The sequence below is a fragment of the Aquarana catesbeiana genome, linkage group LG09 (genome assembly GCF_042186555.1).
Source record: "Aquarana catesbeiana isolate 2022-GZ linkage group LG09, ASM4218655v1, whole genome shotgun sequence".
Classification (NCBI taxonomy): Eukaryota; Metazoa; Chordata; class Amphibia; order Anura; family Ranidae; genus Aquarana; species Aquarana catesbeiana.
Window position 1 is genome coordinate 297235867 of NC_133332.1, and position 25348 is coordinate 297261214.

A 25348-nucleotide genomic window follows, 5' to 3' on the forward strand; every position below is an offset into this window, starting at 1 on the left:
AGCCAGTACCTTTGTGAATACACAAGGTGCCGTGGCTAACCCAAAGGGCAGCGTCACAAACTAAAAATGTTGGTTGCCTACTGCGAATCGCAGAAACTTTTGATGGGATCTGCAGATTGGCACATGTAGGTATGCGTCCTTAATGTCTATGGATGCCAAAACTTCCTTTCCGTGCAAGGAGGCTACGACTGAACGAGCGAATGTCTAGAAACTGATTCAGAGCCTTGAGATCCAGAATAGGCCTCACATCTCCATTTGGCTTTGGGACTATAAAAAGATTTGAGTAAAACCACCTCTCGTTGGCTGGAACCTCTGAAATGACTCCTTGTGACCTTAGAGATCTTTTTCTTTACCGGATCTATGGGGACGTTGGACCTCAAGAACTGAGAGGGGGAAGCCCCCGGAATTCTATTTTGTACCCCGAGACACCGTAGAAATAACCCACTTGTCACTTCTTCCCAGGCATCTAAGAACTCTAATAGCCTCCCCTGACCCGCGTGAGTCGGGGGGTATCGTTATAAGGAAGGTTTGGGACTGGATTTAGGGGGTCTCTGGGCCCAGGGCTTCTTCTGCCCTTGCGGCTTTTCTCTAGCCCCGGATGGCTGAGGCCGTCGAAACTGCCTGAAATTGGAAGTGCTGGGTACTGAAGCACTAGACAGCTTAAAGGAAGGTCGTCTGCTCCTTTTCTTAACTGGCAGAAGCGCGCTTTTACCCCTGAAATCTTCTGGATATATTTATCCAGATCTTCTCCAAATATCAGCTCCCCATGAAACAGGAAATCAGCTAATAATCTTTTGCATGGTAACTCTGCAGACCAGTTTTTTAACCAAAGAATTCTGAACATATGTACTGATAGAAGGGCCAACCGGAACAACTGTTGAATGGACTCTTTAAGAGCATCTACTGCGAAACATAAGGCACGAGGTAACTCTGCCAATTCCTCAGCAGACACCCCCTGATCAGGGACAATCTTAGCCATCCGCTTCACCTGGTCCTTTAAAGACTGACAGATACCTATAGCTGCCACAGCCAGTTGTGCAGTAGACCCAGCAATAGCAAATTAAGCTTTTATTAAAGACAAATTTTTATCCACTGGATCTTTAAACACCTGGGCGTTATCTACAGGATAGGTAAGACTCTTATTCACAGAAGAAATGGCAGCATCCACCGATGGCATAATCCATTTCTTTATAAACTTTTCCTCCATAGAATACAAAACTGCAAACCTTTTAGGAGGAATAAAAAGCTTATCAGGGTGATCCCAGTCAGCATACACAATTTGCTCTAGCAACGGATGCAAAGGGAAGACCTGTGAACTCTTCGGAGGCCGAAGGAAGCCTAAAGATGAAAAGGAAACCTCAGGGATCTCTACAGGCAGCTATTTAAATCCTGATCGGACCATCTCCGTGAGGGACTGGATTATCAGACTCTGGGATTGAGAGGCTGAAAACGGTTCTTCAGAACCTGACTCCTCAGAAGTGGAGTCCGTGGCTTGACCTTCCTCCTGGTCATTTACTGCCACTTCTTTCACATCTTCTGCCCAATCCTGTTCCAATGCAGGTAGGGGCTCAGGTGAAGGGGATCTATCCCTTTTCCTTCCACCTTGGGAAACTGAAGCAATCATACCTGCTATCTTTCCCTCCAGCCCAGCTAAAGCCAATGCTAAGTCATCCTTCGTGAAGTAGGTTGAGGCAGAAGCATTAGCTGTCACTACAATGCCTGACAACTGTAATGGCCTCAGACTGGCCAGTTGTCTCAGGTCTTTCAGGAGAGTTAAACACAACAGATGTAAGGCTAGCATCCTGCAATACAGATGTTGGCGCACTCGCGCCCCTTCCTGCTGTGCCCCCCCCCACTCCTTTTCCGGGAAGACATGCCTGAGACAAAAAAACTTGAGGTAACAAAAAACCCCCACCTAATGCATTCAACCGTCCTGCAAAATACTGCACCCAGTCTTTGCAGTACACAGCTCTTACAGGACCTGCAGTGCCCTGGTCCATCCACCTACAGTGACTCACGTGCCCAGCTGACACCGCTCTGTGTCACTTCCAGCCTGCTTACAGAAGCATAAGCCAGGAACACCTCCTAATATGGCCGCTTCCACTCCTACTTCGCATGCCCGGTGTGCACGTTTGCTACGTGTACGCTTGTAGCGTCCTATACACCTCTCGCGTCCCTCCCATGTGCACGTCCATCGTGCACGCTTGTCGCACCATTCCCGCGTGCGCGCCCCCTATAGCCGCATAAATAGCGGCGGAAAAGGGCCACCGAAGGCCCCAGGCGCCAGAGTAGAAGCTAGTTGTGCGGGTGGGAAGATCCAAAAGCTGCCTGCCTCCTGTTGGGATTATGCAGGCTGGAAGCCTCCTCTGGAAGAGCCCCGCTGAACTGCAACATCACTGCCCCCAGTGGACAGAAAAAACATGACACCTGGTCCCATACACAAAAAAAAGTAAGCTGCTGTGTTTTTTTTTAAACACTTACCAGTCCCGCCGTAGGATTCTACTTAAAAAGCTAGACTCCAATCTTCCCTGTTCGGGTTCTGTCTCTTGGACCTTCAAGGACCGGGTCACCCTGAGTATGGGGCCACTCCCCTGGACCTGTAATGCACCCTGCCTGATCTCTTTTGGAGTCTTTCTTACCAAGGGTCCGGATCCCAGGGTCCAGTGCCCAAAGGGTCACATTACAGGCAACACCTCGTAATCTTCGATGTAGTCAAGGTTCAGGTACCATCCATTTTAATTATCACCGTCCAGATGGATCCAATTATACAGCCCCTTAAATCATTCAGGATCTGTTTCAAGGACCAATCTCTTAGCTAGATAATGGAGAGCTTCTCCAACCATAACCATCACCTTACAAGACACTGGCGAAAAAACTGAGGTACTTCCTGTGTAGGAGGGGTTGTATAGGGGGGACTTCCTGTCTTTTTGATTTGTCAGTGTCCATTCACCTATAGGCGGCATATAACCCAGTTAGTTATTATGGCTGCTCTGTGTCCCGTGATGTACGATAAAGAAAAAAAAAAATACTAAAGGAACAGTGTAAAAATTTTAAGTGCCCCCATCCCTCCATTCTCATTAAACATGTGAGGTAACGTTAGGGAGAGCAATAATTGTAGCACTAGACCTCCTCTGTAACTTTAAACAGGTAACCTGTAAAGGTTTTTAAAGTGTCACCTAAGGTGATTTTTAAGTGTCATAGTTTGTCTTCATTCCACAAGCTTAAAGCGTGACAAGTTAGCTATCAATTTACTCAGCTTAACTTTATCTTTATATAGTTTACAAAAATTGGGTTATATATTGTGTTTTTTACATTAAAATTCATTAATGTGTATTTTTTCCCAAAAAAATGGCGTTTGAAAAACCTCTGCTCAAACACCATGTGACATTAAAAAATGGCAACAATCGCCATTTTATTCTCTAGGGTCTCTGCTAAATATATATGTGTGTTTGGGGGCTCTCTGAATAATTTTCCAGCAAACAATACTGATTTTTACTTTACAAAAAATTCCAGAAAAGGCTTAAGTGCACATGGAATTATGACATCATTACAGTTACCAAATACATTACAGCTCAGGTAAGTTAAACATGGAAAGAGGGCTGGTAACTTTCAGAATCGGATTCACTTTACATGGCATTCTTAACTGTAAATAAAACAAAGTTCAGTGATATCCACAAATGTAAAAATTAATTTACTCACGATTGATTTGCGATTTTGATGCATCGATTTCAAAATAAAATATCTTTCATAAAGTTGCACAAAAAGCATGCCACTTTTAAAAAGGTCCTGCTTCTGTGTGTTGTGGATACATCTCCATCTGACTTTCAGAATCTCCATGCACACCAGAACCTTGCTCTCAGCTGCAGGAAAGAAAAAAAAATTAGACCTTGAGCGCAGTCATAAGTAAAACTGATAAGCAATCTGGTAATATACTGGAAAAGTCAACTCTGAATCCTGCAATAGCTTGCAAATGGGTCTGTTCACCAAATCTATTGTGTAACTTTCTCTTTCCAATCAGATTTTTACTTTACCACTAAAGGACCGGAAGATTTTCCGCCTTAATGACCAGGCCATTTTTTTGTGATACGACACTGCGTTGCTCTGACAATTGCGCGGTCGTGACATCCTTTTTTCCCACAAATAGAGCTTTCTTTTGTGGGTATTTGATCACCTCTGCGGTTTTTATTTTTTGCACTGTAAATAAAAAAAAGACCGACAATTTTGAAAGAAAAAACAGCATTTTTTACTTTTTTGCTATAATAAATATCCCCCCCAAAAATGTCAAAATACAAATTTCTTCATCAGTTTAGGCCAATATGTGTTCCCTGGGAGGTGTTTCTAACTGTGGTGGGAGTGTACTGACTGGAGGAGGAGAGAGATCACTGTTCCTGATCACAAGGAACAGACGATCACAATTTACTCCCCTGTCAGAATGGGGATCTGTTTGTTTACATTGATAGATCCCTGTTCTGGCTCTCTGTGGAGGGATTGCAGCTGTCCGGCAGTCATCGCCGGCCGCCGGCAACGTGCATCAGCTCCCCCGCCATGCAGCGGGTGCACGCGCCTGTTATGCTTCTTAAAAGAGCCGACCTGCCACTGTATAATGACGGCAGCTGGTCGGCAAGTGGTTAAAGGCAGATTTCAACTAAAAACTGATGCCTTTGAAGAATTTCTTTCACAGCTATAATTTTTGTATATCAGAATTTCTAATTGTCAACAGCAGCATGGAGGCAACCGTGGGTGTGTTTTAGAATTCCTCTTCTGAGTTACAAACTGGTGTTCCCGGATCAATAGCTCAGTAACAACAGCCAGTAGAGGCAGCAGGTGTGCTATAGCTATGCCTGGATGAACAGCTGAAACCTTTCATAGGTAGGTTGCATATTCTGTATGAGTGTTGGGGTTCTTCAATGTTCAGTTTTTGGGTGGACTGTACCTTTAAATCCACATGTGAAGAAAAGATGTGTAAATTTAAGCCATCCTTCCACAAGCACACTAATGTCACCTGTATGCAATGTTGACAGAGCTATTAAACCAAGCCTATTATCCACGCATTTACAATCCACTCATGAAGTATATTGTGCACAATCAGATATGACCAATTGGTGCCCGTTCCATCAGCGTGCGTCGTGGTGATTGTAGGCAACTGCAATGGCAATGGGATCCTAGCCTGTGGAATGTGTCCCTCTAATTCCTCCCATTAAGTCTACACTGAGTGACGTCTCTATTAATCAGGGTCCTTGCTTAAAAGGTAGAGCAAGAGAAGCAGAATCTCTTACACGGCGCACCAGCAGATTGGTACGGACTCAAGGAGCCCCAGTTTGTTAACCTGACCTCTGTGGATCATTCTGTACATGGTAAGTTCTGGGAATGGGGCTTGTCACTTATTTAACCATACCAAATTTCAGACAATATGTAATCTCAAATATCGGACCATTTTGGAAAAACTATAGTCGGACTTATAATTAGACATGGAATATGGGTGATATGGACGACTGTTCTGAAATCATGCACCAGCGGTTCAAGCCAATTGTTTGATGTATAGTCAACTGGATGAATATGGGCATTGTTTGCATTTAGCATTTATGTTAGCTTGCATTAAAAAAGAAGCCATCGGCAGGTTGGTGTTTGTTTTCAAGGCTTCAAAGGTTTATGGGGCTGAGGCATTACTGACCAAGTATTTTGGAACATGAACATTTAAATACAATTTTCAGTCTAGAATTTTGATTACAAAATATTTCTAATAAAATAATTTATGACCAACTATAAAAAATACAACTGACTTTTATGACTGAATTAAAAATATATATTTCTTTTAATCTTGAAACCTTAACCACTTGGCCTCGGGTAGATTTACCCCCTTTCATGACCAGGTCACTTTTTGCAAAACGGCACTGCGTTACATTAACTTTTATTCATGTGGTGATTTTTGATTAGCACTGTGTTTTTTTTATTCTTTTTTTTTTTTTGCGCTATAAACAAAAAAAAAAAAACAACAATTTTGAAACAAAATATATATTTTTTACGTTCTGCTAAAAAAACATATCCAATAAAGATTTAAAATGTCTTCATAAATTTAGGCCAATATGTATTCTGCTACATATTTTTGGTAAAAGCGTATATTGATTGGTTTAGCATCTACAAACTATGGGATATATACAGGAATTTCCCTGTTTTTTATTTTTTAATACTAGTAATGGCAGCGATCAGCGGTACTGCAATATTGCGGCAAACAATCGGACACTGACACTTTGCTGGAATCAGTACTAAAAATATGCACTTTCACTGTACTAATGACACTGACTAGGAAGGGGTTAAACATCTAGGGCAATCAAAGGGGTTAACTCTGTGCCTGTGTTTGTGTTTACTATGTGTGCTGCTTTTACTAGGGGAAGAGATGGATTAGAGTCCCTGCTTAGCAGGAACATAGAATCCCTCCTTTCCCCCGTCAGAACGGAACTCTGCCCTGTTTTGAGCCTCTGCCCGTTGATCGGCAGATGCCAGCAGACATCGAGTGCCCGACACCCACAGATTGGCTTTTGCAGTGAACAATCACAGCAGAAAGGGGTGCACATTATCACGTGTATATACGTGATCTGGCGCACAGCTGCCACCCTGTAGCAGTAAAACTGCTATAGGGCGGTCAGCAAGAACATAAAGCAGCACCTGAAATGTATCCTAAATATGAACTTAAAGCCAATGGCAGTCACTTTCTTAAAAGAAATATGGGGGTTGTGATTACTAATCTCTTGACTATTCTAGCTTCCAAGTTGTCAACTCTTCCTCCAGAAAGTTGTCAAGCCGATCTTTCTAAACCAAGGCAACTAGCATTTTCAGAATCAGATGCTATGTAATAAAAATCTTCTAAATCTAAACACAAAAACAAATAAGTATTATAATGCAGCTTACCAGTCCTTAGATGTGGTGGCTACATTTGTTTTTCTTTTTTTATGCTTTCCCCATTGCTGCTACCTGATAATCCTACCATACTAGGTGATGATGTTAAATCCGCTCCTGTATCATAACAACAAAACAAGATAAGACTACAGGACTCTGCTCCTCTGCTCTATCCTATAACATAGTTTGGCATGGTTCTGTAGTTTACAGAGATAGCCGAGTACAGTGTAACTGCTAACAGTCAGATATGGCAGAGGAATTTATCAGCTCAAAAGATTTCTAGCAAGATCATCATCAGGTATTTTTTGCACTTAGTGAACAGATATAACAAAACACTTTTGATGATAGATTTAACAGACCAAATAAGCAAAAGAGCAAATAAGAAACATTTATTGTTAGGGCTTATATACCACTGAAAGCTGAACTCCTGGAAAATAAAAAAAAAAAAAATACAAAAATTATTGCAGCTCTGTGTTCATTAATAAATCATTAAATCCTTTATGTCCACAGGTTATTGATGTTTAGATGCCCAGGATAAAGTTTGCAGCTTCATCATTTGTTGGCTAATTTAAAGTAGTATTAACCCTCAGCGTTTTTATCGTTTAACACACTGAGCACAATAAAATAAAAATTCAACAGTATACTATTTGTTAAAATTCTTACCCAGCACTTGCAGCTTACAACCTCCAATACAGCTGGCTCCTGCACTTCCAGTCTTCACAGGAAAGAGTTAACAGTGGACAGTGCAGTCTGGAGTCAGTCTTTTAGCTTGGAGAAGGGAGAAGAGCAAGGGAGTATCTTCCCATCCTAGGTTATGCGGCTATGTGTTTCTACTGATGCAAACAGTGTAGGGAGCCACAACTCTAGTCCCTGCATGCAAGGGTGGCTCCATAGGATGCTGCAAAAAAAAAAAAAAAGCCACCCTGAAACAGGATACCTGGGCAGTTGTTGTGGCACCAGCCGAAACATAGGCTAAGATTAAAAGATAGTAGCTGCATACTCAGTAAGCGATTAAATCAGCTGCTCAAAGTGCTTAAAAACAGGGGTTAATATCACTTGAATAATAACCAATTAAAAAAAAAATGAACAAAATACTTTTTGTAAATGTTTAGGTTATTTTTAGTACACTTTAAATTAGAAAACCATGCACTGTTTTTATTATAGGCTGACAAAGGACCCCAAAAAAAAAAAAAAAAAAATGTACATCTTTTTCTAAATTTTAATGTATTACTTTTTTTAATAGTGCAACTGTATCTGACAGTTGCACTATGAAAAAGATGGCACTGGAGATGAACATAGCAACCTGAATAGAGGGGATATCTTCCAATGGGGGCACTAGTTCTGGTGACACATTAGGATTCCCTCACTTTGGAGGGATTTTTCCCTCAATTTCCGTTTTGGCTATGGCACAGGAAGTGAAGGGAAATCTCCCTAACGGCACACAGATGGCAATAAAAAAAACGAAAAGTGGTTATAATGCTCTGTGCACAGATTTTGCAACCTTCTGTGTAACAGAGCTCAGGCTAATGGGACAAAGCAGCACAAGAAAACAATCTAGCTGAAGTGCTCATGTGCTAACAAGGAGGACACTGATAAGAGGAGAGAGCAGAGTGACAGAGATTAGTTCATCAGTCTGTTGCGTCGCCTGTACTGTCCAGTCAGAATAAGTTAAAGTGGTTGTAAACCTCAGACATACAATATGAACAAAGCATATCTCTCTATAGTGTGTACTTGTCTAAACTAGGAGCACTACGAGTCATTTCTGTCTTCTGCTTCATTCCTCTGTTCCTCATGGACCAATTGTGACAATTTTCCTGACACCAAGAGAAAAATGGTTACAGGGTTGGGATCTCCAGCTGATTTGACAGCATCAGCTTTGTTCCTGTGTGGAGGAGGGGGAGGTGTCCCTTCTGTCCAATCAACTCTCCTCACTGAGCTTTGTAGAGTGTAACTTCAGCTCTCCGCCCTATTTTTTCTGACAGTTCAGACAAGTTTTAGATTCTGCACTTTGAACGGATGTAAAGAGGAGAAGACTGCAGATAAACAGGTACAACTTATAAAGGAGGATTTGTTTCAACTCTGTGTATCACCCGAGGCCAGGTCACTTAACTAGGTATATGGAACAGTTTACAACTACTTTAACTGCAGCAGAAAAAAATGAGGTCTGCTCCCCTGCCAGAAAAAAATACCAGGTGTGGCAAATCTGGGTAAATCTCAAGAGTGGATGGTCAAAAATATAAGTCACTTGGCAGGTAAAACAGCGCTGTTATATGCATTTTATCCATATATAACTATATTCGTAACTATTGAAAAAAAAAAAAACCCTGAACACACATATATTATACAGTATACATATACACACACACACACACGTATGTATATATATTAATTATATACAGTATATATATACCTACACATACACACACACTATATTGTCAAAAGTATTGGGACGACTGCCTTTACACGCTTATGAACTTTAATGTTATCCCAGTCTTAGTCTGTAGGGTTCAATATTGAGTTGTGGACAGTCTTCCCAGAAGAGTTGAAGCTGTCCACAAGGTTTAGGAGTGTGTCTATTAGGGTTGCCACATCATCCCTTTAATCCAGGACACACATTAATTACACGGGTTCTGTGGCTGATTAAGGTGGTAATTAAACTCACTTGGTGCCTTATCTGCATTAAATCAGCCTCAGAACCTGTGTAATTAATATGTGTCCTGGATTAAAGGGATGATGTGGCAACCCTAGTGTCTATGGAAATGCTTGACCATTCTTCCAGAAGCTTGTTTTGTGCACTGGTGTGCAGTTATGTTGGGACAGGATGGGGCCATCCCCAAACTGTTCCCACAAAGTTAGGAGCATGAAATTGTCCAAAATGTCTTGGTATACTGATGACTTACTGGAATTAAGGGGCCAAGCCCAACCCCTGAAAAACAACCCCACACCATAATCCCCTCTCCACCAAATGATTTGGACCAGTGCACAAAGCAAGGTCCATAAAGACATGGATGAGTGAGTTTGGGGTGGAGGAACTTGACTGGCCCACATAGAGTCCTGACCTCAACCTGATAGAAATATGAAAAAAGGGAAGGATAGATATGGCGCTGCTCTTATTAAGAGGTAATTTGCAACCTCTAGATACTTGAGGGGTGTGTATACCATGGGGGCATATAATGAAAAAAGTGAAAAAAAGTGCAGAAAGTAAGAAATGTAAAGGATATCCTACTGTGTAAACGTCCTAATTGCTTATTTATAATGCATACTGTTAGAAGCTATGTGCATTTAAACAAACATAAAATAAAAATGAAAAAACAAATAGAAAAGCGCTAACATTTCCTGTGTGAAATCCACAATCCTGTGCAAAATCTGCAATTCAAAGTAACATTTCTATGCCAAAAAATATATATGACTGGTATATAGTATTGCTGTGAAACTGAGCTCAGAAACATGCATATACCGTCCTTAAACCTTGGTGTATAAAAAAGTCCAATAATAAAGTGACAATGTGCTCCTTCAAATTGTTCAGTGCTTCTTAGAAAACAGTGCCCCATAAGAAATGCACTGCCTCATCACAGACAAGAAGGCACTTGGAGGATACAGGACTGGAAGTTTTCCTACTCTACAGGCTGCACAGTGGCTCATACTGTGAAAGTGAAATACCTCCTTGTGGGGTGAATAATAGCAGTTAGTGGGTTTCTTATGGGGTACTGTTTTCTAAGAAGCACAGAACAATTTGCAGGAGCACATTGTCACTTTATTATTGGACTTTTATACACCAAGGTTTAAGGACGGTATATGCATGTTTCTGAGCTCAGTTTCACAGCAATACTATATGCTAGTCATATATGTTGTATTTTTTGGCACAGAAATGTTAGCTTGAATTGCAGATTTTGCACAGGATTGCGGATTTCACACAGGAAAAGTTAACGCTTTTCTATTTGTTTTTTCATTTTTATTTTATTTTTGTTTGAATGCACATAGCTTCTAACAGTATGTATTATAAATAAGCGACTAAGAAGTTTACACAGTAGGATATCCTTTACATTTCTTATTTTCTGCACTTTTTGCATTATATGCCCCCATGGTATACACACCCCTCAAGTATCTAGAGGTTGCAAATTACCTCTTAATAAGAGCAGCGCCATATCTAATCCTTCCCTTTTTTCACATCTCTCTATCTTTACCGCAGGGTAAATTTATTGATAGAGGCTGCAGCTCTTCATATATTTTACATTTAATTTTCATTGGTACCATAAGCGCGGGAGTCAAATCTTTCAACCTGATAGAACTCTTTTGGGATAAATTAGAGTGGAGACTACCTTGTGGACAGCCTTCCCAGAAGAGTTGAAGCTGTTATAGCTGCAAAGGGTGAGCCAACTCAATATTGAACCCTACGGACTAAGACTGGGATGCCATTAAAGTTCATGTAAAGGCAGGTGACCCAATACTTTTGACAATACAGTGTATACACGTTTACTTTTTTTACAAATATGCATCAAATGTCTACTGACCCTTTATATGCTTAAGCTTTTTTGTTTTGTTTTCACTTTTTGGCAGTTTGCAGTCTGATACAAATAATACTGGTGTGGGTTGAGTGATTTTTCTTTAGGAATTTGTCTTTATAAATGGTAGAGCCGGTGTGCCACTTTCTTCACGACGGTCAAGTTTTCATCAAACCTCAAAATCCCTGAAACAAAATTCTTACACGGTTTTCATTTTTATACTCTGTTTAAATGAACACCGAGCTATATATGGCAGTAGACCAACATGTGTAACATGTGAGTAAAAGGACACATAGCCCCCTATTCAAATATCAGCTTTTCAAATGTAAGCTAACACCTGATTGGTTGGTGTGGGCAATTTTTGCACTATTTTTAACCTAAAGTGAAGTTTAGGTCGGAGTAACACAGCTGCCCTACATCAGACACATACAGTATCTGTGCTCAGATCATAGTGGGGGTGAAGTCAAAGCTTCTCTAGGCTGGCTTCTGTGCTTTACTAAAAACAAAAGGAACACTATCACATAAAATAATAATTAAAAAAAAAAAGTATATTACTGGTTTTATAAATGACCCATCGTGGATTTTATACTATTGTGAAAAATTGTGTGTTCTGATAACTGTATGAGGTTAATACCTGTAATTATTGTATTTGGTATATGAACTCTGTTTCAATGTGAAAATCCTTAATTTCTATTTTTCGACACATGTAATGTACATGCAGACCAAGTAAATGAGACAGTGACAGGAGTTGGGAGAACTTATAACACTGCCAGGTAGGCTTACATCGGTAAACTTTATTCCTATGGCTTAAACATTTCTTAGGGCTTGTGTCAATGAGGTTTTGTTTAGAATTTCTTTTTAACACGCACAAGTGAAAAGGAACTCAAAAACCAGGTTGAAGCAGAAGGTGGTCATCTACAGGTAGGAAAACCTTGTGAAGAAACCCAAATGGAGCTCAGGACTGCCTTAAATTGATGCCAAATGCAAGCCAAATGCCCCTGAAAAGATACAAAAAGCCCATCTACACAAGCCCTTCATAAAATGTTGCTGCAACTATTAAACTTATCCTGAGAATGTTACAGCTTGTCCCAACTGTCACTTCTGCTGGACAGTTTAAAGCTAAAGTGTATCTAAAAAAAAAAAAAAAAAACCTTCAGCTTTAGTCACATCACTTACGAGTAATGAAAGATGCCCCATGTTGTGTAGGCAGTTGGATTCAGGAGAACTCTTCACCGCAGGGATGCCAGTCCTCTTCCTGTCTCTGAACTTCGGGCACTGCAATAGTTTCAGGTCAGCAGGCAAAACAGCAGGAAAGATGATTTGACACCCCCCCCCCCCCCCCAATTTAAAAAAAAAAAATATTTTATTGAATACACTGCTTGTAACACAACTGGTGAATGGGGGAGAGTCTGATCAGTCACAGGTCCCCCTTCCCTCCTTCACAAATCATGTTACAAGAGCATTGTAATCAATGAAAAAGCTTTTATCAATGGAGGAGGGGCGTTTACCTGTTGGACATCTGTACTGCTGTTCCACCTAAAGACCCAAAGCTATGAACCACTGCAGCAGTGGAAGTTTAGAGACTGGCATCCCTGCAGTTAAAATTTTCTCCAAAACCCAGGTGCCTGCACAATATCACACAAACTTCTTTATGTGATGCAACAAAGCTGTTGGAACTTTTTTTTCGATGAAATTCAGAGTTAAGCTCATAACACATTACAATCTATTTGTACAATCTCTGTTACATCAACCAACAAGGGTCTGCCTGATTAAATACAAACTGGATAGTTTAGGAAAGTCCTCATTTTACATTGTTTTGGTAAAGTTGATTGCATGGTCAGTTTGTAAGGTGTGTAGTAGTCCTTTGTATGTACGTTTTGTGTGTGAAAACAAGTGAAAAAATAGATACAAAAAATGAATCAAAATTGTGAATACTATCATTACACATATTACTGCATATCCTTTCATAGTTGGTAAGGTTGAATAAAGACAATCGTCCATCCAGTTCAACCTGTGTTGGTGTGTGTGTGTGTGTGTGTGTGTGTGTAGAAAATCATTTCCCATATCCCCTGTATATTGTTTTCGCTAAGATGCACGTCCAAGAGTCTTTTAAAATATTTCCTGCCAACACCACCAAATTTGAAAGAGAGTTCCACATTCTTACCACCCTGATAGTGAAAAACCCCCTACGCAGCTTAATGTTAAACGGCTTCTCTTCCAGTCTCATCGTATGGCCCCATGTTTCATGCCCCGAGACTGAAAGGTTCCATGCTTATGCTGGGATCGCCATTGAGATATTTGTATTATGTTATATCTCCTCTCAAGCATCTCTTCTCCAGGGAGAATAAATTTAGCGCTTGTAGTCGTTCCTCATAATTGATGTCCTCATAACCCAGCTAGCAGCCGAGGAAGGGGTTAAATGCGCCCCTGAAGCGCCGCTGCGGAAACGCTTTGCAGGCGCTTCGGCAGTGGTGCGTATTCATTTCAATGGGCAGGAGTGGTGGTAAACACTGCTCCAAAATTGCTGCTTGCAGGACTTTTTTTTAACATCCTGCCAGCGCAACGCCTCAGTGTGAAAGCACTCGGGCTTTCACACTGAGACTGCAGGGGAGCCGTTTTACAGGCGCTATTTTTAGCCCAAAAGCGCCTGAAAAACGCCCCAGTGTGAAAGGGGTCTAACTGTTAGATTTTATGAGATGAAGGGAAAGAAAAAAAAAAAGAAAATAAAAAAAATCGGCCTAATATATCGGCCCAAAAAAATCGGCATCACATATCGGCCATCGGCCACCGTGATTTCTAAATATCGGCATCGGCCAGAGAAAAACCCATATCGATCGACCTCTAGTTTACATAATACCGATGTTAGACTGACAGTCCTACAGTTTCCAGGAATATATCTCTGCCCTTTTTTGAATATTGGTACCATGTGGGCTTTTCGCCAATCAGCTGGTACCAATCCTGTCAATATGCAGTCCATAAAGATTAGGAATAGCAGTCTGGCTATAACCTGACTGAGTTCTTTAAGGACTCTCAGATGTAAGCAATCTTGTCCTGGTGATTTATTTATGTTGAGCTTCTCTAATCCTTTCTGAACTCCAGCCTCTGTTAGCCACAAGGGTAGATCCAGTGATGTGTTACTAATAAGGATGAGCTCCGGCGTGTTCGAACACACCATGTGCCGAGCCCGCCAGGAAGACGGCACGGCGCTAATCACAGGCAGTGAGACATTTCCCGATCTCTGCAGCCGCACATCGGGAAAATGTCTCACTGCCTGTGATTAGCGTTGTGCCGACTTCCTGGCGGGCTCGGCATGTGGAGTGTGCGAACACGCCGGAGCTCATCCTTAGTTACTAACAACACCGTCGTGGTGGTTGTTATACCCAACCTTTTACTGTGTGAAGACTGAGGAGAAGAAAGCATTTAGTACAGCTGCCTTCTCCTTGTCATCTGTAACCATCTTCCCTTCCTTGTCCTTTACGGGGCCTGTGTGTAATAACCTCGCCTTTTTTACTGTTAATATATTTTGAAAAAATGTGTTTTTACTCTCCTCCGCTATGTGCCATAGTCTTTTTTTAGCTGCCCTGATTGAGTTCTTACACTTCTTATTGCATTCCTTGTAGAGTTGGAATGCTGACAATGACCCCACCGCTTTGTACTTTTTAATGGCCTTTTTTTGTCCTTAATATGACATTTTACGCTTTGGTTCAGCCACCCAAGTTTAACCTTTGTTCTTCTATATTTATTACCCCTCGGAATGCACTCTGTGATAATTGTATTTAATGTGTTCCTAAAGAACTCCCATTTTTCCTCCGTATTCAATGTTTCAAGGATTTGGTCCCACTTAAAGTGATTGTAAACCCAATTAGTGATTATCAGGTAATCCCGTCTTCCACAATGCTAAGTGTCCTGTATATGTGCCTTATCAAAAAAATGCCATTCTAAACCTTATTTGCTGGCGCTGCTCATGTGACTGGCCAGCTCTCCTCTCTCCTGATCTGACAAAAAGTGCGGGAGGGACCAAGAATCCCCTGCTGACGTCAAAGAGCACCGGTAGCAAATAAGGTAGAGAACAGATTTTTTTTTAATAAGGCACATAAACAGGATACTTAGCATTATGGAAAACAGGGGATTGCCTGATAATCACTAAGGTTTTTCAGCAGCAGGAGGGGGGGGCAGGCCCTGACACAGAGCTGACAGGCAGGAAGGGGAGGGGGAGGGAGGACAGAGGAGAGCTGCAGATACCTGCGGATGATGGCGGCACGTAAACTGACCACGGTGTCAGGGCTCAGCAGCCATGATAAACCATGGTCAGTTTACAGGGGGGAGGACAGAACCAGGCAGGATCATACATGTTATTCATACTTTAAAAGAACATCCATTTTTTTTTTTTTTTTTTTTTTAGGGTAACACTTTAACATCCTGTAGCATTGAGCGTAGTTTAGAAAAGTTATCATAAGTATTCTTCTTAGGAGAACAGAATATTTTTAATGGCAGTCGACTTAAGGAAATGTGTTTTGAGAGTAATAAGTGTTCTTAAAAATACAAATTCTTTGCTGACTTTTGTTTGTTTTGGCATTTTGATATGTTATCTCTAGGAAACACTGAAGTCACTTACGAAATTCATTTGTTGTAATGGCCTAGGACATGCTTACCACATTTCCAGAGAGGGATTATTTCCCCTATGAGCACATCAGGAAGAGCTAAATAACATGCTCTGTCAGGGCTGTACATAGTCTATGTGCTCTTCTAATGCACACTATACACACTTTGCATGTTTGCTTATGTAAATTGGGAGGGGGGGGGTGGAAAAAAAGTAGAAAAAGTTTTCTAGTCCCAGGTACAGACGTTTCCTTGCTTCCTATCTGTTAAAATACTTTTGGTTGGAAATGCAACAGATTAAAAAAAAAAGTGCATGGAGGTTGAATGAATAATTGAAAAAAAAAAAAGAGCTGGAAAGAGAATCCAGGTGTGCATAGTGCAGCTGTGCATGGAGAGCAGACAGTAATAGACACCCTTAGGCCGGGTTCACACATTTGTGAATTGGATGCAGGTTTCTCCGCATCCAATTTTCATGATAGGTGAGTGTGACCCCCTCCCTATGGAGCTGGTTCACACGGGTCCGGGGTAGCCGTCGCCCACATTTGAAAGGGGTCCTGTGCATCTTTGGGTCCGGTTCAGGTGCGAATTCAGAAAAATGAAACAAAAAATTCAGACCTAATTTGCACCTGAACCGGTGAACAGGGATGAACCGGACCCCAGGCACGAACCCACAGCCGCATATGTGTGAAACCGGCCTGTTATTAAAAAGCTCACGTTTGTTTTTGTTAATTTGTTTTTTTTTTAATAACAAACATGTTATACTTACCTGCTCTGTGCAATCATTTTCCATCGAGCCCCCCCATAGAATGCATGTAGGGAAAAAACCTTCAGCCTTTACAACCACTTTAAACTGGCCAAAGATGGTTTGAATCTCAGGCGGTTCAGCAGGGACCGGACGAGATTTGATCCATCTATGTGCAGGCTGAATGTACCCAAGTCGACCAACTTGGGTATAACCAGGGTGTGAGATTGCTAGCATGCAATTATTGCCAACGGTTATGGCAACTAGCAATGGTTATTGTGTTTTCCCAGGAGGGACAGCCCCCCACTAGGGATGAGCTTCGAATACGAGTCGAACTCATGTTCAACTCGAACATCGGCTGTTCGCCAGTTCGCCGAACAGCAAACAATTTGGGGTGTTCACGGCAAATTCGAAAGCCGCGGAACACCCTTTAAAAGTCTATGGGAGGAATCAAAAGTGTGAATTTTAAAGGCTTATATGCATGGTATTGTCATAAAAAGTGTTTGGGGACCTGGGTCCTGCCCCAGGGGACATGGATCAATGCAAAAAGAATTTTTAAAAACAGCCATTTTTTCGGGAGCAGTGATTTTAATAATGCTTAAGGTGAAACAATAAAAGTGTAATATCCCTTTAAATTTCAAATCTGGGGGTGTCTATAGTATGCCTGTAAAGGGGCGTATGTTTCCCGTGTTTAGAACAGTCTGACAGCAAAAGGACATTTCAAAGGAAAAAAGTCATTTAAAACTACTCGCGGCTATTAATGAATTGTCGGTCCGACAATACACATAAAAGTTCATTGATAAAAACGGCATGGGATTTCCCCACAGGGGAACCTCGAAACAAAATTTAAAAAAAAAATGGCGTGGGGGTCCCCCTAAATTCCATACCAGGCCCTTCAGGTCTGGTATGGTTATTAAAGGGGAACCCTGCGCCAAAATTAAAAAAAAAAAAATGGCATGGGGCCCCCCCAAAAATTCATACCAGACCCTTATCCGAGCACGCAACCTGGCAGGCCGCAGTTAAAGAGGGGGGCTCTCTCGCCCCCCCTCCTCAACCGTACCAGGCCACATGCCCTCAACATTGAGAGGGTGCTTTGAGGTAGCCCCCCAAAGCACCTTGTCCTCATGTTGATGGGGAGAAGGGCCTCACGCCGACAACCCTTGGCCGGTAGTTGTGGGTGTCTGCGGGCGGGGGGCTTATCGGAATCTGGAAGCCCCCTTTAACAAGGGGACCCTCAGATCCCGGCCCCCCCATGTGAATTGGTAAAGGTACCCCTACCATTTCACACAAAACAAGTGTCAAAAAGTTTAAAAAACACAAGAGACGGTTTTTGACAAGTCCTTTATTAATTCCTTCTTCTTTCGACTCCTTCTTCCATCTTCTTTCTTCTGGTGTTCTTTCGGTGTTCTTCTTCATCTTCTTCTTCTCCATCTTCTTCTTCGTCTGCTCTTCTCGTCCCGCATCTTCCTCCAGGCTTCTTCTCTGCTCTGTCCGCACGATCCGCCTCAGTGGGAGTCTTCAGCCGTGTGACCCTTCACTTCTTCTGACATTTCTTATATAACGGAGGGCGGGGCAACCCGGTGACCCCGCCCTCCTCTGACGCACAGGGAATTCACAGGAGTTCCCTGTGGCTTTCCCCGTGTTGGAATCATCTTAGCAACAATTAAAGCAAAAAGTGGTTCAATAAAATACTGACACAAGGGGTGATCCTTTTTCCAACTCAGCGATTCTGTTTTTTAGGGGTACACCATCTCAGTCAGGCTCTGAGAGGCACATAAATGACTTACACCTGTAGCAAGGGTATTGTTCAATTTTGGTCAGAGTTGCACAGTTTTTACTTTTATCTACAGGTACCTCACCTTCATAGGCAGTTTATTGGCAAAGGTGAACTAACCCTATAAGACCTGAGAGAACAAATCGCTATGTACTGTATATGTTGTCCAGAATCCTACCAATCAGTGCTTCTATATACAGTGGATATGGAAAAGAATTACCCCCTTTAAAATAATCACACATTTTGTTGCTCTGCATCCTGAAATGACAGACACAGTTTTTGTTTTATCCAGCTGTATTTACTAGTGCAACTTATAACATCCAAGTGAAAGATATAACACCAAAACAAAAAAAAAACAAAAAACAGAATCGCTGAGTTGGAAAAAGGATCACCCCTTGTGTCAGTATTTTATTGAACCACTTTTTGCTTTAATTCCAGCCTTTAGTCTGTTGGCATACATCTCTACTAACTTTGCACATCTAGACTTTGCAATATTTTCTTCTCTTCTTTGCAGAAGAGAGCTCAAGTTCAGTTAAATTTGATGGTTGCCATTTGTGGCACAGATTTTCAAAGGGGTTCAAGTCTGGGCTCTCACTAGGTCATGCAAGGACATTCACCTTTTTCTCCTTCAATCACTGGTCACCAATGGCCACTGAGTGCTTTGGGTCATTGTCATGTTGGGAGGTAAACCTTTTTGCCCTTGACAACATTCTGGCAGAGGGCAGCAGATTTTCTTCAAGAATTTGATGGTATTTTGCTCCATCCATTTTTCTTCAATCTTGACAAGTGCTCCAGTTCCTGCTGCAGAGAAACACCCCCATAACAGGATACTACCACCTCACTTTTGTGAGATACTCTATATATTCTATATCTATCAAGTGAGATGGGGGTTGAGGGTTACTTAGCTTAGTGTGGTAGATGCGTTTGTATTAAGTCCATGTCAGCCTAAACTGTATTTTAGAGCATGGCAGCCGACTTTTATAAGGTAAAACAAAAAGCTCAACACACCGGCTGTCCACATAGAGGATTTCAGTTTTTGAAAAATGCCAAGCTACCTTGCTCTCTTGTGAGCAGCACCGCTGCTATTGGTACCATCGCTCTGGGTTTTCCAGACTCACTCAGCCTAGTGTTACAGCCCCAGCTGTACAGGCCCACTCCTGGCCTCTCAGTAGGGGTTCTAATAATTCTAATGATCCCCAAGGTCCCTCACTCTTTTCAGACTTGTGAACTCCCTCCAGACCGCTGGACTCACGCAGCTGTCCCGACTTTCACAGTCCTGTGGCAAGGAATTTCCCCAACATGGGATGCAGTCTCTTGGCTTTAGCACACCGCTCTTTCCTGACATGGCTCTGTCTCCAAAATAGGAGCCCTGAACCATGCCCAGGCTTGGCTTATAATGAAATTGCACACCAGCATACTCACACAAACTGCAGGCCACCAAAAAGACCTGGACACAGGTTGAAGGTTTCCTTGTCAAAAGAAGTTTATTAAGTATACAATGTTATAAAGATACATAAAGTAAGTTTACAAGGATCTATAAAGTAAGCTCATTGTTTTACAGTAGGGTTTATATAGGTAAATATCACAGGTTGAAGGTTTCATCCCTCCCAAGCCACTCTGAAACCTTCAAGCTGAGCTAATTTTAACTTGGATGTAAAAAAAAAATTTAAAAAATGCCCTGGTAGGCAAGTGGTTAAAGCAGTAGTAAACCGCAGCCTTTAAACCACTTACTTACTGGGCACTTAACCCCCCCCCCACCCAGACCAATTTTCAGCTTTCAGCGCTGTCGCACTTTGAATGACTATTCCGCGGTCATGCAACACTGTACCCATATTACATTTTTATAATTTTTTTCACACAGAGCTTTCTTTTGGTGGTATTTAATCACTACTGGGGTATTTATTTTTTGCTAAACAAAAAAATATGGAACATTTTGAAAAAAAAAAAAAAAAAAACGTTTTCATAGTTTGTTATAAAATTTTGCAAACAGGTAATTTTTCTCCTTCATTGATATGCGCTGATGAGGCGGCACTGATGGATACTGATGGGCTGCACTGATAGGCACTGATAAGGCGGCCCTGATGGTCAGCACTGAAGGGCACTGACGGTCGGCACTGACGGTCGGCACTGATAGGTGGCACTGGTGGTGAGGCATGGATTAGCACTGATAGATGGCATTGATAGGGGGCACTGGCAGGTGGCACAGATGAGGTGGCAGCTGCTCTCCTTGATCGGGACCGATGTCCCTCTGACAGCCGCCGGTGATCAGTTTTTTTTTTTTATAAAGTAAAAATAGTATGTTTACGTCACATGATCAGCTGTCATTTGCTGACAGCTGATTACGCGGTAAGGGGTCGTGATCTAACTAAGAAATTAAGTATAAACATATAGTATATATATATATATGTATAAAGTATAAACATATAACATATATATGTATAAACTAAGGAACTAAGTATAAACATTGTAACAATTTGTCCTTTAGATCAAAAGAATACACTTTGGTGTGTAAATGAGGGAAGTTTAACCACTTAAAGCGGGGGTCCACCTATCTATCTTTTTTTTTTTTGGAGTTCATTCACAAACTTTTCTTCTCATGATTATCTACTCACATGTTCTGTGTAATAAGTCCGCCTGTGTCCGATTTCGTTGTAAAGAATAACTTATAAAATTCACTAAAGGCGGTTTCCATCTTCATTGTGGGCATTTGAAGCCCACAAGCATGTATTTCCTGGATGCGGTGAATGCTGTGCTCCCAGCATTCACTGAGATGTTGTGATGATGCTGTTGCACAATGCATGCTGGGAAGCCTGAGACTAGCTCCCAGGGGACTGTGGGAGGTCTGGGAGAGGCTAGAAACACGCCTACTCCCATGGGAGGAAAACCAGGAAGTGCTAAGAAGATTAGAAAATAAAAGGTAATTACGGCGATTTTAATTTTTTTACACAGCATGTCAGCATCTAGGCAAGGAAGAGAATGCATAGAGATAATGTTCAAAATGTGGGTGGAACCCCGCTTTAAACACTAAACCTTTTTCTTACATTTGCTGGTTTCAAGTTAAAATCATTTTTTTTTTGCTGGAAAATTACTTAGAACCCCCAAGCATTATATTTTTTTTTTAGCAGAGACCCTAGAGAATATAATGGCGGTTGTTGCAATATTTTATGTCACACTGTATTTGCGCAGCAGTCTTTCAAAAGCAATTTTTTTTTGAAAAAAATACACTTTGAATTAATTTTAAAAAAAATTAAACAGTAAAGTTGGCCCAATTTTTTTGTATAACGTGAAAGATGTTACGCCGCAAGAATCGTGATCTTTATTCAGAGCAAAAAAATTGTTATTCTCATTTTGGCCATCATTGTGCAGCTCTAATCTGTAGATAAAAAACAAACTGTGCAGCTCTGACTAAAGTTGAATAATGCCCTTGCTATAGGTGTAGGCCATTTACATACCTTATGAAGCCTGACTGGAATACTCTCAGGATGTTGCTAAGTGAGGCCTAGTCATCACTGCTTACCTCCACCATCACAGGAGTGAGCTCTCAAATGCTGAACTCAGAGCCTTTACATCAGTGGGAGAGAAAGTATGTGAGGGGGCTTGTATCATAGAAAGAGCTCACTCCAGAGAGGGTGGAGGTGAGCAGTGATGACTAGGCCTCACTTAGCAACGTCCTGGTATTATTCCAGTCAGGCTTCATAAGTTATGTAAATGGCCTACACCTACAGCAAGGGTATTATTCATCTTTAGTCAGAGCTGCACAGTTTGTTTGGATCTCCAAACACCCCTTACCTGCATAGGCAGATTTTTTGTAAAGGTGAACTATCCTTTTAAGCTTCCTGGTTCACTTTTGCAGAGCCGCTGCCCAGGCCTTAAGCTCAGACCTTTGATTGTTCTCTCAGACCATTACATGTCACCGCTGTGCTAACGTACAACTCTGTACCCCTCTCCCACATTTCCCTATTGCCCTGCACAGGGGACCTTTTCTCCCATTGGAGCACTGAACTACAACCAGCCAACTGACTATTACAAAGTGTGTACACTTGCACATATACAGCCTGCTGGTCTCTGGCAAAACCTGGACACAGAGGTACAGGCTTCTTCCCTCTCAAAGCTCTTTGAATTCTTTAGACTCCAGAACCCAATCCAGGGAGTTACAAAACCCAAAAACAAAACATTTCTCCGGTCATAACAGCTATTCTGGAGCCTCTCAGTCTGAATCTATGAGAACCATTACCAAATTTTCTAAGGTAAAAAGGTAATAATCCCGACAAGCAGAAATATTACCAAAAAAAGGGTAATTTCTTACCTAACATGAGTCCCTGTGATAATTACCAATGTTACTAATGAAGTAAGTTTCCGGGCAGCACAGTAATGATGGCACTATAACATTGCTAGCAGAAATAATGCATGAGGTAAAATTGTTATATTGCCAAGGTTAGCAAATGTATTAATAACAGGGAAGGTTTACGAGGCGATATAGTTCTAGTGGAAATAATAACGGAAATATTAATAACCACAGTCATTTCTGAGGTAGAAGTTACACCAAATCATCTGTCAGATGCATACATCAGCCTAGTTTACTGCTATAAACCATATTTCTTACACTAAATCATCTCGATTCAAGCGCAGTCCGTGAAATCAGCAGACTGGTTTACCTCACAGAGTAGCTGTGGAGGTTACCCATAACAACCATTCTTCTCAGACCTGCGCCAATAAACAGAGTCACCCCCTGCTCACATTTTACAGGTAGATGGTGGCTCTTTAAGTTTCTATAAAGTTGAACCCCCTGCTCACACAGCTAAATTCAGAGTCACAATACTTTTCTGTAAACCATTTTGTAATGGTAAGTAATTTGTATGGAGTTTGTTAGGGATAATTTAAAAAGCAGTAAAATAGATCTCCTACAGCCAGCAACAATAGCGCCCCAAGCAACAATAGATCCCTCCATCAACAAAAAAGCCCCCCCACCCAGGAATACACCCCAACAACAGATCCACCAGCAACAATAGATCTCCCAACAGCCAGCAGTTAATAGATCTTCCAGAAGCCAGCAACAATAGACCCTGTCCCTCAACAGTAGATCTTTCCCAGCAACAACTAAATCCCAAGAAGCATAAGACCCCTAAGCAACAATAGACCCAATCCCTCAACAATAGATCCCCCAAGCAACAATAGTTCCTTCAGCAACCAGCATCAATGGACCCTCCAGCGCACCCCAGCAACCCTCGCCATTAGATACATTCACTGTTGGAACTGTGCTCCCCCTAGGGTTGCCACCTTTTCTTCAAGCCAAACCCGAACACTTTAGCAGAGCAAATTTTTTTTTTTCATAGTATACACTATAGGTTTATAAAAGACACCTTTAGATGCCCCAAGGAAAGTAGTAATGCGGCGCGCATAGCATGCGGTGGCAAACAGTAGGTGTGGTCAAAATTCTCTTGGTGGCATCAACGCCCAAGCCTCCCAGTGATGCAGAACCTGCCACCCAACATCCGCCTGCAGCTTGCGGACGGCAATAGATTTGTGTGTGGCTATCCCAGTTACTTGGGGAGCCACAGCCTGGTCTGAATAACGTGTCTGGGTTTCAGGTGGCCTGATACACTATAGGTTTATAAAAGACACCTTTGGGTGCCCCAAGGAAAGTAGTAATGCGGCGCGCATAGCTTGCGGTGGCAAACAGTAGGTGTGGTCAAAATTCTCTTGGTGGCATCAACGCCCAAGCCTCCCAGTGATGCAGAACCTGCCACCCGACATCCGCCTGCAGCTTGCGGACGGCAATAGATTTGTGTGTGGCTATCCCAGTTAATTGGGGAGCCACAGCCTGGTCTGAATAACGTGTCTGGGTTTCAGGTGGCCTGAAACCCGGACACATAATTCAAAACTGTTCGACTGAATGCTGGGCAGGTGGCAACCCTAGTTCCCCTGGTGACACCACATTCTCTGTTACGGTTAAAGCGGAGTTCCACCCAAAAGTGGAGGCTCCGATTATCTGCTTCCTCCCCCCCTCCGGTGTAACATTTGGCACCTTTTCGGGGGGGGGGGCGGCAGGAGTAACAGGTGCCTGTTTTTGACAGGTACCGTCCCCACTTCATGGCTGCGGCAAGGTCCCCTGGAAGTCCGAACCCCCTCCTCCTTCCCCCACCAACAGACCAGTCACATAACGCAGCGCGCTTCGCGCAAGGCTTCACTGACTGTTTACCTTTACAGGCAATGGCGGTAGCAGCACCCGTGAGCCGATGGAAACATCAGCCGGGGTGCCGACATCGCTGGACTCCAGGACAGGTAAGTGTCCTAATAATAAAAGTCAGCAGCTGCAGTATGTGTAGCTGCTGACTTATTTTTTTCGTTGTGGGGGGGTGGACCTCCTCTTTAAAGGAACCCAGAGGTGTCACTTGCCTACAAGCACACGGATGAGGTCATGCCTGAACCTTCCCCTCCTGTGAGTCTGTTGACAATTTCAGACTTGCACTTCACAAAGCAATGGAGCTATCCCTTCCTTCCTTCACTTTTGAGGAATCAATCGGAATATAAACACATAGGTAAGGTACTTATGCTAGCTTTGACTGAAAAAAATCTTTTTTTTTTTTTTTTAAACTACAAATCCTATGTTAAAGTCAAGGTGTACTTAAAAGGTTCTCCAACCCCTTGGGTAGTATACTCAAAGATAGACTTCAGATGCAGTATGGCCTCTGTTTCCAATGCCTGGCTTTCCACTACACTGGGCTGTGTTTACTTTTAATCCCCCCACCACCACCAGAAATCCAGTACACAGGGGCGATTACACGCTCCATAGACGTGAATAATAGGAGAGCCGAGTTGGGTTCTCCCATGTTTCTC

The 25348-nt window shown here is 42.1% G+C and overlaps 1 protein-coding gene across 1 annotated transcript in view; it reads left to right on the forward strand.

The window, feature by feature from the left end:
• Positions 1–5247: 5247 nt before the first annotated feature.
• Positions 5248–25348, forward strand: part of QRFP (pyroglutamylated RFamide peptide) — a 106077-nt gene continuing 85976 nt past the window's right edge. Inside the window, exon 1 of the mRNA XM_073597997.1 lies at positions 5248–5354. Within this exon, the coding sequence (XP_073454098.1) occupies positions 5352–5354 (3 nt within the window). The 5' untranslated portion in view covers positions 5248–5351. The remainder of the gene's footprint in view (positions 5355–25348) is intronic.